Source organism: Ursus americanus, chromosome 1 (assembly GCF_024610735.1).
Source record: "Ursus americanus isolate L20-20 chromosome 1, mUrsAme1.1.p, whole genome shotgun sequence".
Lineage (NCBI taxonomy): Eukaryota > Metazoa > Chordata > Mammalia > Carnivora > Ursidae > Ursus > Ursus americanus.
Genome location: NC_142127.1, coordinates 100067085 through 100084441, shown reverse-complemented (window position 1 = coordinate 100084441; position 17357 = coordinate 100067085). Strand labels below are relative to the sequence as shown.

The window sequence follows — 17357 nt, the reverse complement described above, 5'->3', positions numbered from 1 at the left end:
ATTCTAGTTCCGAGATATCTTGGTAACCTATCCCTTCTTCTGCATTCCAGCTACCATTGCTCAGTCAGGTCTTCAAGGATCTCTAGTTTTAACTGGTCCCATGCCATGCCCCAATTTCTCCCCTTTTCCTAAGAGTCTCCTTTCCTTAAAACCTTGGATGACTTGACACTACCTCAGTACTTAGCGGCCACAGATAACTGGGCAAAACCCCACCAGAGCCTATTTTTTCAGCCTCCTCTCCAGACTCCCCACCGGGCATCCTGCTCTATTCGCACTATAGATATGACTCTACCTATCATCCACTTTTGTGCCCCTGTTTGTACCAAGGATATCTTTTACCCTTCTTCCACTGGCAAACCCTACTCACCCTTCAAGGCCCAGAGAATAAACTGTCTTTTTTTTCTCTCCCTCCTCCTCCCTCCTCCTTTCACCTTCTGCCCTTCCCTTTCTGAATGGACCCTTCCTTCTCTCTGCAAATCTGTTCCTCTTCTCTATGTGCACTGTCTGTGGTTACTAGCAGCCTCTGTTCCCAAGCGTCTCCAGCCAACATTCCATGTCACATTTTAGCTCCAGAGTCCTTAAGCTGTGGAGAAAAAATATCTAACTGGTCACTGGCCAGTCAACGTGCTGAAGATCTTTGGGTCGGGAGTCCACTCATGGTCTAACCAAGGCCCTGAGGACAGGGAAGACTCTATTTCCCACTTTAGGAAAGGCAATTCCCACTGAAGGGGATTAAGGCAGGCGAGACCCAGAACACATATCTGTTACTGTAACTCTTCTTATAGACTGATTTCACCTGAAGGACAAGCATCTAGATTTTACTCTTTGATCATCTTTCTTTTCCAGAAAGTAGCATAACACCTGGCATGTACTGCCCTCTGTATTTGCTTGGATATTCTTGGTTGAAATGACAAAACATTCAACACAAACCAGCTTATATGTATCAAAAGTGACTCAGTGGCTCACGTGCCTGGAAGTCCAGAGGTAAGGCAGGCAGGCTTCAGGGTCAGTCAATCTAGGGCCCACCAATGGCGGTAGGGGCCCAGGTTTTTTCCTGTTCTCCATTCTTCTATTCACAACACTAATAGCAAGTCATAAAATAGCTGCCAGGAGCAATTAGGGATAAATGTTTCCTGTTGTTATCCATCAGGAAACTACTTTACATCCCAGAACTCCACTCAGGAGTCATCCCGATTAGACTGCTTAGGTCATGTGCCTATGGGAAGAGGAAATGGTATAAAGCTACCATGTCTAATACAGTAGCCACAAATCATACATAGCTATTTAAAGTAAAATTAATTAAAATTAAATACAATTAAAAATTCAGTTTCTCGGTCACACTAGCCACATGTCAAATGCTCGACAAGCATAGGTGGCTAGTGGCTGCAGTATTGGACAGCAGAGGTTAGAACATTTCCAATTCTGCAGGAAGTTCAATTGGCACAAGGTAAGCAGGCATACCAAGCAACTGGTATAAGGCAACCAAGACTCAGCTTGGCAGCTGGGGTCGACCTCACTCAAAGTACAAGGACTCTGGGGAGGGAACAGATGAAAATCAAGGCACATATGGGAAAGGGGAAAAGGGAAATAGCCATTAGGTGGGCAATAAACAATGCCTAACATATTCTTATAGAAAGAAATTCAATTGCTCTGGTACGATTTGCTCTTTAAATAATATGATCCATATGAAGAAATTGTCTGTTGTTATTGAAATACAAGGTATTTTTCTTTTACGAACTCACTAACTTCCTGTGGGACACTGGACAAGCCAAGTAACTTCTCTGAGCCTCAGTTTCCTCGTCTGTAAAACAAAAGGAATGAACTAGATCAGTTGTTTCTAACCTTTTAATCACAACAGATTTTTTTATAGCACATTTTTAAAAATTAATTTTTTCCCAGGATCTCACACTTGGAAGTAGTTTTAGTAACTTAACTACATTGAAAATTAATTTGCTATTCTGTTGTTGTCGTTTTTTTAAAATAAAAAAACATATAACTGTTAATTAGAGCTTCTGATCAGTGAGAAAAGTCACTGTTACCATAGTGGGCTGGTATCATTTGTAACAAAAGTGAAGTTGATCTCGCAGTCTTGCTGAAAGCAAATTTACTAATTTCATTCAGTGCTATGAGATATTTATAATTAATGTGAAGTGCTCCACTGAAAGACCCTAGGGGTAGACTATCACATGTCATGAAGAGCACACGATCTTTAGGCCCCATGCAGGTCCAGAATTCTACGACTTCAATGTCAATGTGACTGTAAACAGATCCGATACTTGTTACTAGCACAGACTGGCCTGACCTGGAAAGTACCAGAGAAGGGGATGAGTGGATGGACTGGGAAGAAAGATTCCAAGGTAACTGAAATCTAGTGAGCAAGGGACAAGAAATAAGGAGAAAATGACACCATCACAAAAAGCTGTTGATCTTCCCTTTCCATTAGCAGTAAGCCCAAGAAAAGTGGATTATTAAATAATCCAGGGAGCCAGGTATACAGCTAGAAGTGGACAGCAAGCAAGAGAATCAGGAGCACCATGATTTACTGAAAAGGGTGTTAGAAGAGCCATGGGGAAGGTGACTCCAGAGACCTTCAAGTCTTCACTCACCTCCACTAAGAATGGCATAGTGACTGACATGCTAGAGTCGTGGAAACTCCTATTTTCAGATAAAAGCATGAACAACGTTTATTATAGATTATTTCCTTTTATTTAAATTTCTATTGCAATAATTTTGTGTTAAAAGGGCAAGAAAGCTAACAGGCGTGTCTATTCGAGGTGCTATAAGGGATAGACTGGGGCAGAGTATAGACTATAAATTACTTGTAATGTTTTGAAACCCAAGCTCCCTACGCCTGCTGAAGTGTCAAAGAGAAACCAGGCACGTAGGCAGGAGTGACTCCATGATACTAAATGGGAAGAGGAAGTAAAAAGGACAAGCCGGTGAAAGAACTGGGCAAGCTCCAGTTATATTTCAATAAAGAACAGATGTAATTATTATTACTTCAAGATTTCCTATAATTCACCCTGATTTTCTATTTTTATTAACCCTTCTAGTAACCATGCATTTCATAACGAAAAAATCCTTTCAAAAACCCCACATTCCTCAAATAGCTAAACAGGGAATTACCACATGACCTAGCAATTCTACTCCTAGGTACATGTCCGAATGAATTGAAAACAGGGACGCAGATACTGGTACGCCAATGTTCATTTCAGCATTAGTCACCATTCAACAGCCAAAAGGTGGAAACAATTCAAGTGTCCACGGATGAACAGAATGTGGTACACACACTATAACGAAATATTATTCAGTCATAAAAAGGAATGACATGTTGGTACATGCTACAACACAAATGAACTCTGAGAACATGCTAAATGAAATAAGACAGACGCAAAGGAGAAATATTGCATGATTCCACTTCTACAAAATATCTAGAATAGACAAATTTATCAAGAGGAAGTGGATTAGTGGTTATCAGGGGCTGAGGTGGGTGAAATGAAGAGTCATAGCTTAGTTCTAGAGTTCTATTTAGGATGATGAAAAGTTTTGGGATGGACAGTAGTAATGGTTGCACAAAATCATGAATGTAATTAATACAACTGAATTGTATACTTAAAAATGGTTAAAACTGGCAAGTTTTATGCTATATATTTTACCACACACACACACAGTTTTTTTTAACCCACAAGAGCTTCTGTTGATTACAGAGACTCTAGGGCAGGGGACAGTTTGATAAACAATATTTATTGGCTTTCAAGAAGGAGAACCCAGGGTTAGAAGAGAATGGGAAGGCCCCTCTCTGTGACAGTCCCTTTAAAAGAGTCTTAGAATAGAGAGAAACTAACTGACACTTCAAATTACATTTCTAGCCCAAACTTCTGTCATGAACTTCAACTTGCGTTCTAACTACACATGGTCACCTCAGATTTAACATGTCTAAAAGAAAGTTCTTAGAAATAAAGGATAAAAGTAGAAACTAGTTACTTACAATAAATAAAAACACAAAAAAATAACTTTCTATTAAAAATCAAACAGGGCACCTGGGTGGCTTAGGTCATGATCCCAGGTCCGGGCATTAAGTCCCACATTGGGCTCCCTGCTCAGCAGGGAGTCTGCTCCTCCCCCTAACCCTTCCCCCTGCTCCTGATCTCTCTCTCACTCTCAAACTCTCAAATAAATAAACAAATAAAATCTTTAAAAAAAATTAGACAGGGACTAGCTAGTGAAATTTCAAAATGAGGAGAAAATTGAAAGAGGTTATGATAATAGATGCAGACAAAATGAAACAATTGAAGAGATTTTATACAACTCTATCCCAATATATCAGAGTATGTGGTTAAAATGTAAGATTTTCCTGGAAAACATGAATTATCAAAATCAATGCAAGGAAAGGAAAAAAATTCCTACAGAAACCAATGATCATTAGAGCCGGAAAAAGTTGCCAGATAAAGAAATCCTAGCCCTTGTTTCAAGGATGAGTTCTTTAAACACTTCAATCACTGAAAAAACTTGGTCATTCTCAATGCTATTTTAACTGCTCCTAAGCACTAAGAAAAAGGCTCCCCAATTCTTCCTACCAAGTTAGTAGAGCCTAATACCAAAACAACAAAAAGAGCACAAAGAAAAGAAACCACACATCAATCTCTCATTTTGCACAAAACCCCAAAAATCATAAATAAATTATTACCAAACAGAATTGAGTCATATGTGAAAACATGTTATATACCACGACCAAATGAGGGGCATGGTCATATGACGGATGCAAGAATTATTCAGTGTTTTATGTTACCATGTAAATAAGCCAAAGGGAAAACAGTATCTTGAAAGAAGCTCAAAAGGCACTTGAAAAAGAAAAAGTCAATATCCACTTCCAATAGAAACTTTTAGTAAAAATGAAAGAGGACACTTGGTTAACCTGGTCTCAAGCCAACAACCAGCACTGTGCTTGAGGGTTTAAGACTGAGAGCATTTCCATTAAAGTCCAGAAGAAGGCAATCACCACTATTATGTAATACAGTTCTTAAAGCAATGGCCAGTGAAATGAGGTAATAAATAAGAAGCACAAAATTAGAAAGGAAGGTGCAAATTATTATTTGCAGATAAAACTACTTTATAGTTACAAAACCAAAACAACCAACTAAAAAATTATTAGAAATAGTAAGAACACTAATTCAGGTTTCCAGTTAAAAAATACACTAAAACAACTCCAACAGGTTTTTTTTATTTATCAATAATTACCTGGAGGAAAATGCTAGAAAAAATTCCCTTTCAAATTAATAAAAAAACACAAAATACTCATTTTTTTAAAAATAAGAAATGTGCAAGCTAATGCTATACATAAACTATTAGGCATATTAAGAGGTATTAGGCAAATTAGGCATATTAAGATTCTATAATTCACAATGTGAATAGGTTGGATAAATTGATGTACATAGACCAGGCTACAGTCAAAATGGCAAAACAGGGCACAGACCGTCCCTCCAAAACACCCCACAGAAAAGGATTGAGGCAATAGATGTTAGCCTGAATTATTATAATTAGCACCCCACAGGACCAAAAAAAGGGGGAAAAACCAATCCAATAACCACTTAAAGCAAAGAACTACCTGTTGAATTTCCTAACAGTAAAAAGTAATCAAAACACACTAAAGTTCTGTTCAGCAACTATCAGTTCCAATAGTTTAAACCAGTGATTCTCCAAATGTGGTTTGAGACCCTGTCAGAGGGACCATAAGATCAAGACTCCTAGCAAAATAATGCTAAGACATTACTTTGTTCTTTTCACTTTCATTCTCTCATGAGTGTAAAGTAGGGATTAGCACATTAAGCTGGCCAGCAGGCCAAATCCACCATGCCCATTCATGTTGGGCCTCTGTGTGTGGCCCACAACACTGAAAATAATATATGGCCCCTACAGAATACCTTCACTAACCCCTGCTCTAATGACTAATTGAATGTGTGCTTATATATTCTTGTGTTTTCTAAAATTTTCTAAGATATTAGATTTAAAATATAAACAAGTACATTTTAGAGGTTAATTCCACTTTTTTCTCAGTATTCCAACTGTGATTCTATCTACTATAATCACATTAATTTCATTAACACTGAATAAATCATTTTGAAATCTGGAATTTTCCTTAAATGTACACAGAAACACAACTAGAAACAAGTACACTTATTTTGCAATAATACTTTCAAGTTTTCTTAGTTTTAATTTTAAATACAGAAACCCACATGTACAAAAGCACTTTGGAGTCTTTAATAATTTTTTTTAAAGATTTTATTTATTTATTTGAGAGAGAGAGCACACACACAAGTGGGGGAGGGGGGCAGGCAGAGGGAGAGGGAGAAGGGATGTAGACTCCCTGAGGAGGAGCCTGAGGAGGGGCTGAATCCCAGGACATCGAGATCATGACTAGAGCCAAAATCAGATGCTTAATCAACTGAGCCACCCAGGTGGCCCGAGTAAATTTATTCTGAAGTGGGAACCAAATTTTATGGATCATAGTGGGGAAAATTAACTTTCTTTTATAAATATGTTATAAATTTTGGGTTATCAATGTGAGCATATACCATGTAGAACAACAGGATTTTTACATAATTTTTAAAAATTATATGCTAGTATGGTATAGTTTCATTCTGTTTGACTTTGATATTACATTCATAAAAACAATAATTTCTGTAAAAAATATTTAAAGGTTTCATTAATTTTCCCAAGGATCTCTCTTAATCCACTGTTAGTCAAATAACTTTAAAATCTTTAAGATTTTCTTTACTGACACTTTGAGCAATTACTGGTATTTTTAATGGAAAAGAAAATTGTAATTCTTTGAATAAAATTAATTACTAGGAAAAATACCCAACTGAAAGTAGCAGATCTATGTTAGTTTTTAACAATAAGCAATAATGACTTCATGCTCTAGAATACTTTAGAGCCAAAGCCTGGGGAAGATCAATGCCAGCTCTTCAACTACACGCTTAAGCTTAGAACATGACAATTCTTCTCTTTCAGTAATGCATGGGTATTTTTTGCCCATTTTTAAAAAATTTTTAAATCTACTAAGAAGTTGAAAGAGTGATATTACAAATACCCATTAAGTCACTAAGTGTTAACATTTTGCTATATTTGATTTCTCCTATTATATCTGTTTCACCCACGTGGGATGTACACATGTGCATACACACAGTTTTCTTTTGTTTTGTTTTTCTGACCCATTTAAGAGTAAGTTAAAGACATCAAGATACTTCACCCCAAGCACTTTAGCCAATAATTCCCTAAGAATAAGGATATTCTCTTATATATCTTCAATATCATTATTACATGTAAGAAAATTAACAGTAATTCCAAAATGTCAACTAATACAGTCTAAATTTATTATTATTTTTTTTTATTTTATTTATTTATTTGACAGAGATAGAGACAGCCAGCGAGAGAGGGAACACAAGCAGGGGGAGCGGGAGAGGAAGAGGCAGGCTCATAGTGGAGGAGCCTGATGTGGGGCTCGATCCCATAACGCCGGGATCACGCCCTGAGCCGAAGGCAGACGCTTAACCCCTGTGCCACCCAGGCGCCCCACATAGTCTAAATTTAAATTTCCCCAATTGTTGGGGCATCTAGGTAGAGCAGTCAGTTAAGCATCCGACTCTTGGTTTCAGCTCAGGTTGTGATCTCAGCATTGTGAGATCAAGCCCTGCATCCAGCTCCACACTCAGCACGGAATCTGCCTGAGATTCTCTCTCCCTCTCCCTCTGCCCCTGCCACTCATGCTAGCTCACACGCTCGCTCTCTCTTAAATAAATAAATAAATATTTAAAAAAAAATAAATTTCCCCAAATGTTGTTACCATATTATTTCCCTAGCACAGGATCAATGTTCACACATTATTTTTGGTTATGTTTCTTTTGGTCCCTCTTCTTCTGGAACAGTTCCATTTGTTTTTTATTCTTCACAACACCGACTTTTTTTGAAGGGTACAGGCTGGTTATCTTACAGATTGTTCCACATACTGAATTTATCTTATTATTTCTCCCACAGTGTCGTTTAACTTGTTCCAGGATCCCCTGTATTTCCAATATACTAGGAGTCAGGGCCAGAAGCTTGATTCATTTAGATGGAAACATTTTTGGCATGAATATTTCACAGATGATATTGTGTAACAATACATCCCATCAGCAGGCACAAAATATCAGGTCATCACACCACTGGTGATGTTAAGCTTGACCACCTGGTTAAAGTGGTGACCACTATGTGTCTACTATAAAAGGACATTTTGCCCAGTGTAATTTAGTAAGTCAACTGCGTCAAGATACTCTGAGTCCATCTAAATATCTTAGTTTCTAACAACCTTTCCCTCAATGATTAGTTTTAATACCTACTGATGATCCTTGACCAAATCAAATTATTACACTGAGGGCTGAACCACCATGAAATGTTTAATCTCTGCTATGTGTGTTGGTAGCTATGAGAAGAGCTACATACCATAATGGTTAAGAAGATAAGTCTAGAACTATTCAATTCCAGCTACACAGTAGAATCTTTGGGTCTCTGGAGAGCTTTTTAAAAATACCAGATCAACTAGAATCAGAATGTGTGGGGTGGTATCCAGGCATAGGTATTTTTTAAAAAGCTACCAGGGGATTCTTTTTAAAGTGTACTTACCAACTGTGTATCATTCCTGTGCTTTGGAAATAAAAAGCTACAAGCATCTCTGAGATAAATACTATTAATATTGCTGAAACAGATACTAGATTTGTCATAAGAATTAAATAATTAAACATAGTGAGGATCAATTATAAAATACAGTTGACCCTTAAACCACATGAGTTTGAACTGCTTAGGTGCACTTGTATGTGGCTTTTTTTCAATAATACAGTACAGTAATGTAAACATATTTCCTCTTCTTTATGACTTTCTCAATAACATTTTCTTTTCTCTAGCTTACTTTATTGTAAGAACAAAGTATATAATACATATAACATACAAAATATGTATTAATCAACTGCTTATGTTACCAGTAAAGCTTCCAGTCAACAGTAGGCTATTAGTAGTAATTGTGGGTTTTGTTTTTTTTTTTAGATTCATTTATTTATTTTAGAGACAGAGACAGAGAGAGCATGAATGGGGGGTGCAGAAGTAGAGGAAGAGAGAATCTCCAGCAGACTCCGTGCGGAGCATGGAGCCTGATGCAGGGTTTGCCTTATGATCATGACCTAAGCCAAAACCAAGAGTTGGACCCTTAACCGAATGCACCACCCAGGCACCTCAACGACAGGCTGTTAGTGTTGAGTTTTAGGGGAGTCAAAAGTTGTACACTGATTTTCTACTACATAGGAGTTCAGTGCTCCCAACCCCCAATTGTTGTTCAAAGGTCAACTGTACTTAGGCCCTAGCACACAGTATATGCTAAATAAGGATCAGTGATTATTATGTGTAAATACAATACAGGTATGCATGTATACAAAAATATATCTAGGTACATCCTAATATACATATATGCACCTAACAATACAATTTCAAAATATATCAAGCCACAATTTAGTTACAGAAGAAATCATAAAGGAAATTAAATACTTAGAACTAATAATAAAAATACTATACATCAAAATCTATGAACTATAGCTAAAGAAGTACTTGGGGGGAAATATATAGCTTTGAAAATATTTCAAAGGAAACAAGAAAGGCTAAAAGCTAAGTATTCAACTCAAGAAGTTAGGAAAAGGGCAGGGGTGCCTGGGTGGCTCAGTCGTTAAGCGTCTGCCTTCAGCTCAGGTCATGATCACAGGGTCCTGGGATCAAGCCCTGCATTGGGCTCCCTGCTCAGTGGGAAGACTGCTTCTCCCTCTCCCGCTCCCCCTGCTTGTGTTCCCTCTCTTGCTGTGTCTCTCTCTGTCAAATAAATAAAATCTTTTTAAAAAAAAAGTTAGGAAAAGGGCAAAAAGGAAAACCCCCAAAATAAGGAATTAAATAACAAAGATAAGGGCAAGTGGCAGTGGTATAGAGAACAACATCATCAACAATAAACAGAAAAATAACACAACCAAAACGTACATTCCCTAAAAAGATTACGAAGATAGATCTTTGACAAGCAAAAGATAAAGAAAAAAAGAGAGAAGATTCAAAGAATCAAAATACAGAATGAAAAGGGAGGCAAAAGTACAGGCACAAGAAGACTTCTTAAATTATCAAGAAATATTAGAGTAACAGGATTATCTATAGGCTAATAAATTCGGATGGATAAATTCCCATTAAATTAATGCCAAACTTGGCTCAAAAAAACTTGAACAGACCAAGCAGTATAAAAGAGATGAAAAGAGCAAACATCTTTCCCTCTGAAAAAAACAGTAGGCGCAAATAATTTTACAATGAGTTCCGCCAAATTTTAAGGGATTCCTGTCCTATATAAGCTATTCTGGAAAAAACAGGAAACAGTCAAAAACTGACCAAAACATTTCATGAGGGGTGCCTGGGTGGCACAGCGGTTAAGCGTCTGCCTTCGGCTCAGGGCATAATCCTGGCGTTGTGGGATCGAGCCCCACATCGGGCTCCTCCGCTATGAGCCTGCTTCTTCCTCTCCCACTCCCCCTGCTTGTGTTCCCTCTCTCACTGGCTGTCTCTATCTCTGTCAAATGAATAAATAAAATCTTAAAAAAAAAAAAAACATTTCATGAACCTAATATAATCTTGATTCTAAAAATCAGATAATGACAAGAAAATGATAGGTCCATTTTACATGATACAAAAATCCTGCCCTAAAGATTACCCAAGTAAATACGATAATATATTAAAAAAATAATAATACATTGGCATCAATAGGATTTATCCTAAGAATACCACGCTATCTCAAGAATTCAAGGATGGGGGGGCACCTGGGTGGCTCAGCTGGTTGAGTGTCTGCCTTTGGCTTGGGTCATGATCCCAGGATCCTGGGTTCAAGCCCCACACAGGGTTCCCTGCTCTGCAGTGAGCCTGCCTCACCCTCTCCCTCTGCCTGCCAGTCCCCCTGCTTGTGCCCTTTGTCGTCAAATGAATAAATAAAATCTTAAAAAAAAAAAAAAGAATTCAAGGATACGGACGCCTAGATGGCTCAGTCAGTTGAGAGTCTGACTCCTGATTTCAGCCCAGGTCATAATCTCAGGTTTGTAGTATCGAACCCCATGTTGGGCTCCATGTGAGTGCAGTGCCTGCTTGAGAGTCTCTCTCTCTCCCCCTCTGTCCCTCCTCCCGCTCCTGCACTCTCTCACTCTCCCTAAAATAAATAAATAAATCTTAAAAAAAAAAAAAAAAAACCACTATCCTTGATATTTGTAAATACTCTAGGATAAGTCCTCAGGATTTATCCTAAGAATTCAAGGCTATCCTTGAATTTTTAGGATGGTTCAATATCAGAAATAGATTTAGAGAGAAACCAGATAATAATCTCAATCAATAAAGAATACACATTATAAAGTTAAGCAAAAGGCAAAACTGTAGCAGTAACAAAAGATTATATGGGAGAATACCTATCTGAACTAAGAACAGGGAAAAATTTAAAAACCCATAAAGTATATGACTAATTTTATCACATTAAAATTAAGGACTTTTTTTTAAAATATTTTTTTATTATATTATGTTAGTCACCATACAGTACATCCCTGGTTTTTGATGTAAAGTTCGATGACTCATTAGTTGCGTATAACACCCAGTGCACCATGCAAACGTGCCCTCCTTACTACCCATCACCAGCCTATCCCATTCCCCCACCCCTCTCCTCTCCAAAGCCCTCAGTTTGCTTCTCAGAGTCCATAGTCTCTCATGCTTCACTCCCCCCTCTGATTATCCCCCCTTCTTTATCCCTTTCTTCTCCTACCGATCTTCCTAGTTCTTATGTTCCATAGATGAGAGAAACCATATAATTGTCTTTCTCTGCTTGACTTATTTCACTTAGCATTATCTCCTCCAGTGCCGAAAGACTTTTTTTTTTTAAGATTTTATTTATTTATTTGAGAGAGAGAGACAGCCAGCGAGAGAGGGAACACAAGCAGGGGGAGTGGGAGAGGGAGAAGCAGGCTCATAGCGGAGGAGCCTGCTGTGGGGCTCAATCCCAGAACGCCGGGATCACACCCTGAGCCGAAGGCAGACGCTTAACGACTACGCCACCCAGGCGCCCCTAAAATTAAGGACTTTTGTTCAATAAAAGACACCACAGATAATGTTAATGTTAAAATGACTAACTGACAGGATGGGAGAAGAGATTTATAATGCCTAAAATGGAAATGGGATTATTACAGAGCATAGATAAGAAATTCCTACAAATCAACAACAGTAACCTTGATAGGACATGGGCAAATGTTACGAAAAGACAATTTACAGAAATTAATCTAGACTACAAAAATGAGAAAGCTGGATAATTCTAACTGTTGGCAAGCATGAGAAGATGTAAGAAGCCTCAGGCTTGCTAGTGGGAGCTAGACTGGCGTCATCATTCTGGCTCGGGTCAAAGCCTCAGTTAATAAAGAACTGCTCCTGTGCCTTGTTTTGTCCTTTGTGCATGTATTTCTTTTGGGGACTTCACAGGGAGAAATGGCCAGTCTAGCATAGGCTTTCGGACTTAGACACTGTGGGTCCTGACCAAGTACCTCTACCTGAATCACACCTGATATGACTGCATTGCCTACTCACCTAAAAAGACAGGGAAACCAAAATTCCACTGTACCCTTCTCACACAGGTCTGGATATGGCACTACCTTTTTTTTTTTAATAAATTTATTTTGATTTTTTTGAAAATATCAGGAACTATGAAAAACAAGCTACCAGCTATAAAGCACTGTGTTCTGTTGGAATCTGAATTCATTCACTGATATGTTTTCAGGTTTCCCAAGTTTACTGTCGCTGACATTTTAGCATGTTGTTTTATGAATGACGAGACTCCAGGGTGGGAATTGAGAATTCACAACATTTTCCAAAAACTGTGGTTTATAGGAAATTACTATATGTTTAATGTTTGATATGATTTCTGAAGCAAACATAACTTTCTAGTTGTAATAATCATCATTTAGGGAAGATTTGATCTCAGAATCTGGAAAAAGAAGAAATTTAGCTCCAAGAAAGAATGGTCAGAACTGGTTCTTGGGATTTAAATAACCTAGAAGTATCACCTACAATAACCATATGAGTCTGCTTTTCTTAGCCAAAGGGAAATATAGTCACTTTTCATCCAAGGGAAGAGAACTTAAACACAGGCACTGAGCAGGCCTGTCACAGGAGGAGATGAACCTTAAGTGAGAAAAAAAAGTCTCATCCTGATCCTGAAGCTGACTTGGGCAGGCCCCAGAAGAAGTAGTTAGGTTTCATGCAGATTCTTCCTTCAGAAAGGAGCTGGAGGTGGCCGGGAGATAGAAGGGAGAAGTGAAAGGATCACTGACTCCACAGTCATCAGGGTACTAGTAGAGGCCTGTCTCCAGACCGGAAAACTGAACAAGATCTCCGGCAGACCCAGCTAGGACAGAGAACAGGAAACGTACATCACAACCCGAGGAGGTCATGCCCCCTAAGATTCAGAGGCCAAAACTGCTCTTAGAATTCCCAATGATGAAAGAGGCAGAGCTACATAGAGTAACACTTCGCCATCATGATTTTTATACTTTGGCATTTGCTAACCAGGCAACCTTTACCCAAATATTTGATACCAAAGAAAATTTACTTGGGCTGTCCCCAGTTTCTACCCAGATGGCAGATTTCTGTGCTGACAATGGCACTGCCGCCTGGACCGTGGTAAAAGCTCAGCCAGTGGGCATGGACCCACAAAAGGGGCCCAGGTCTTTGATGCCCTCTCAGGGGCTGAGGAGGACGGAGATCCATGCTGTCTTCCTAGAAGAAACTACCGGGGAGGTCTGAGGTGCCCAGAGAAACTTTTCTCTTCACGCAACAATAGGCACTGGTCACAGACCCTGGGGTTATCCGTTTACTTACCAGAGCAACGTAGTTACGGTAAAAACAGGAATGCTTCCTGGGCAAACAGGGATACATAATGCATACACATGCAATAGGTAATGTTTGCTTTAGGTAAAACATGATATTAAAACAAAAATAAATAAATAAAAAACACTCTTTGGAACACCAGTATGAAATCCTAGCAGAACACCACTAGGATTAATAACTATTTGCAATTATGACACAAAGCAAAGAACCTTTCTAGAAGTCTTAGGAAAAGTTTACAATGTTCTTTTAAGGTTATGGTTTGTTTCAATAACAAATTTCAAAACCTTAAATGGTGCAAAAAGCACGAACATCCTAACTGTAACCAGATTTTATATCATCCAGAGAAGAGAAGCGGGTTGAAATATCCTAAAAACACCACGACTTTTAAAAGAGCAAATTGCAATTTTCCTAAATATCAAGGGGGCAAGAAATGAGAAACAGCCATGTGGTTTCACAAACTCTCTATTTAGAGGCTAGCAGGAAAGAGAAATTTGTACCACATACTGAGGGAAGCACTACGGCTGCTCCCTCAGTCAGGCCCAGTAAGGAAGGAATATAACAGTAGGACAGGAAGACCACAAAAAGAGTAAGGAAAAAAACATGAATACAGTGGACATGTAAAGTGCTCGATGATATTTACTTGTAAGAGAGAAGGAGGGGAATTACACCAGAGGACAAATCAAGAGCAGGTCTGGCTACAGAATTCCTCAAACAAAGAGCAAAGTAGATTATTTAGTATTCACTCCGGCATCAATTCTGTCATCACTCCCACCCATCCATATTTCCTTGCCCTTGTATTGGTACCAACCATTAAAATCAGGGCATCTTCTCCCTTCAACTTGGGAGCCCAGGGTAACAGAGGCTCCTGAGGTATGCCAAGTCCAAACACCAGAGCTAGGTTTCCATGAAGTAGTTTTGGGCCAAATACTAAGTAAGTTTTAAAGTGCTCCTTTGCCTGGCTTTGTCCTGCAAGTATCTCCCTCCCTAGGTGATCTTGCTGATGGAGGATCTGGCTACACAGGGTCCTGGTTCTTTGCCTCTCTTCTCACAGAGAAGACATGACTCACAATACTGACGCCATGATAATACAAACGCACTCTCAGAAGAGGGTCACGGTATCCAACTGTTTTTAAAGGAAGAAAGAGAAAACATCAGAAGAATGAAATTTCAAGGAATAACATCTAACCGATATCGGCCGAACCTGGAACAGTGAAATCATTAGTTAACTAATCAGGCCACAAAACAAAAGGAACCTGAGTGCATCAGGTCAGTGTACCTGTGGGCCACTGACGAAGCAGCAGTCTCTTCATTCAAAAAGAATTTCACAATTAGAAAGTCCTTCGGAATGAGTAGTACTTGGCACCAAGAAGCGACACATGTTTTCAGAAAATGCTCACCACCCCAGGTCACTACCTCATCAACAGTGAAGAAACAGGGTGATCTGTACGCAATCACTTCCTGAAATCACCTCCAGCTTACTTCAGGATGTCAGTGAGGCATGCTCCCCAGTGCCTATCACAATGTGTCCATAGAACATCCTCTTTTAGTCATCTTCTGGCACTTCTTCTAGTCTTTCAAGGGGACAGTACCAGAAACTTTTTCCTGATTAAAAAAAGCTCATAATCTAGTTGGCCTGGCTAGGTCAATCGTTTCCATGTCAGAGAATAGATAAAACTCAATTTGGCTGGAAAATATACTCCCTGCACTTAAAACTTCTTAGCAATCTATACATGAAAATATTCCAATTTTCACTGCTACCTTCCCTTTAGTTTCCCAGTGTGTGGTCAGCTAGGGCCCTTGGTCGTAGCTCCTTGCCCATGTGTTTGCACCTGCTTTCTTCTCCAACCAGAGAACACCTGGCTTAGATTTTCATCAGAGACAGTAAGACTGGCTTTTTTTCAAAGTTTAGAATCAAAACACTTTGTAAAGATAATCTACTTATCAAATTTAAGGTGATCTATTCCCACCACTAATGATGAAAAATACTTTTAAAATGAAGAGTTAAAGCAAAATCCAGGGTAAAATGACATGCTTTTTTGGATCGGAAAGATTGGTTTAATTCTGTTCCTATCAGCTACAGGGGTGGACTGGGCTCATCACAGGAACCTTCGAGATTAGCTATCAACACAACTCAAGACCTATTAGGGAAGGATAACAGCACCCACTGGCCACATGAGCCACTAGCAGCATCTCCAGCCCCTCCTCACAGCCAGCAGACAGAAGCAGTCAAAGATCCCCCCTTCCTAAAAGCTGCCACTGGTTAGAAATTGGGAAGGTCCCAAATGCACTGTGCGATTAAGTCTATAGCACAGAGAGAATCCCAATCCTTAAAACAATCAGGTTAGTAAAATAAAATGTCAGACAGCAATCCAGGACTCACCTTTGTCATGAACACAAACTGAGAGTTTCTTGACACCATCAACCAGAACATTCTGTGTGTTGCCATGTCCATCTTCTGAGTCGCTGTCATCAAACTGAGCCTCTATAATGACATCAGGACTGTCATTACAGCCTTTCACGGACTGCTGCGGGGGATGGCTTCCACAGAGCTCCTCAGGGAGATCTAATTCATAGGCACCTTCTGTTTCTTTGTCATTGCTCTCTGGTTTAATTACCTGAAGAAAATAGAAAAGTTCTGCTAAATCACTGGAGGGAGGAATGGCAAATAATAGATTTTTCTTCTTTTGTTTTTCGTTCCTAAGGGGAAAATGCACATTCAGAAGCTCACAGCAATGGGCACTCACCATGCAGCTTCAAAAAGAATATTTATTTTTCAGCTGCACAGACTACCTTATGGAGACAATCCATCCAGCAGTGCCAGGGTGGCCCTCAGCTCCTCAAGATGCCCAAGATGAATGCCATATCTACTCCCCATCTTTCTGATGGACCTGTTCATCCGCTCTCCCCCAGAGGCCCCAAATACCATAAGTACTAAGCTGCTTCATAAGGGTACAATCACATGGATCAGTGAGTATGTTCTGAGGTGATAAAAGAACTTAGCATAGTATGTTACTGCACTCCAAATGAAACCACAGAAAATGATGAAATGGAAAAAACAAAATTAAATGTAAATAAGAGTTTCTAAATGTTCTCATAAAAAATAAAAGCCCTTAATTCTCCATTTTGAGGCTTGAAATTGGTATAGAAAGCACACAACTGATGGATATTTATACTAGCACTGAGAATGAAGCATTACATAATATGACATTTTCAATTAAAAAAAGAGTAAAGCAAACAAGAGTCTAGATACTAATCCACTTAATAAGGCTGTCACATAACAGTCATACATCAGTACTCCGATTGCCATGGCATTTGATTTCTATGGATTTCTACAGCAGTTTCTCTGTGTGTTTAATCTCGAGAGGTCTAACATTTTTCTGAGTTTAACCTTGAAGTTTCAA

At 38.9% G+C, this 17357-nt stretch overlaps 1 protein-coding gene and 1 long non-coding RNA gene across 9 annotated transcripts in view; both read right to left on the bottom strand.

The window, feature by feature from the left end:
* The window catches only part of DIS3L2 (DIS3 like 3'-5' exoribonuclease 2), a 344150-nt gene that overhangs the window by 207874 nt on the left and 118919 nt on the right, over positions 1-17357 (bottom strand). For all 8 annotated transcript variants that reach the window (XR_015725613.1, XR_015725615.1, XR_015725614.1 and 5 more), the window contains exon 6: positions 16337-16571. Coding sequence is in view for 4 of the 8 variants with exons in the window: in XM_087864389.1 (XP_087720515.1) it covers positions 16337-16571 (235 nt within the window). In the remaining 4 variants the exon portion in view is untranslated. The remainder of the gene's footprint in view (positions 1-16336; positions 16572-17357) is intronic.
* LOC148110823 (uncharacterized) lies at positions 7416-11716 on the bottom strand. The gene is made up of 2 exons (XR_015725617.1): positions 10866-11716; positions 7416-9729 (listed from the first exon to the last, which is right to left on the bottom strand). It is a non-coding gene; the product is annotated as an uncharacterized LOC148110823 (long non-coding RNA).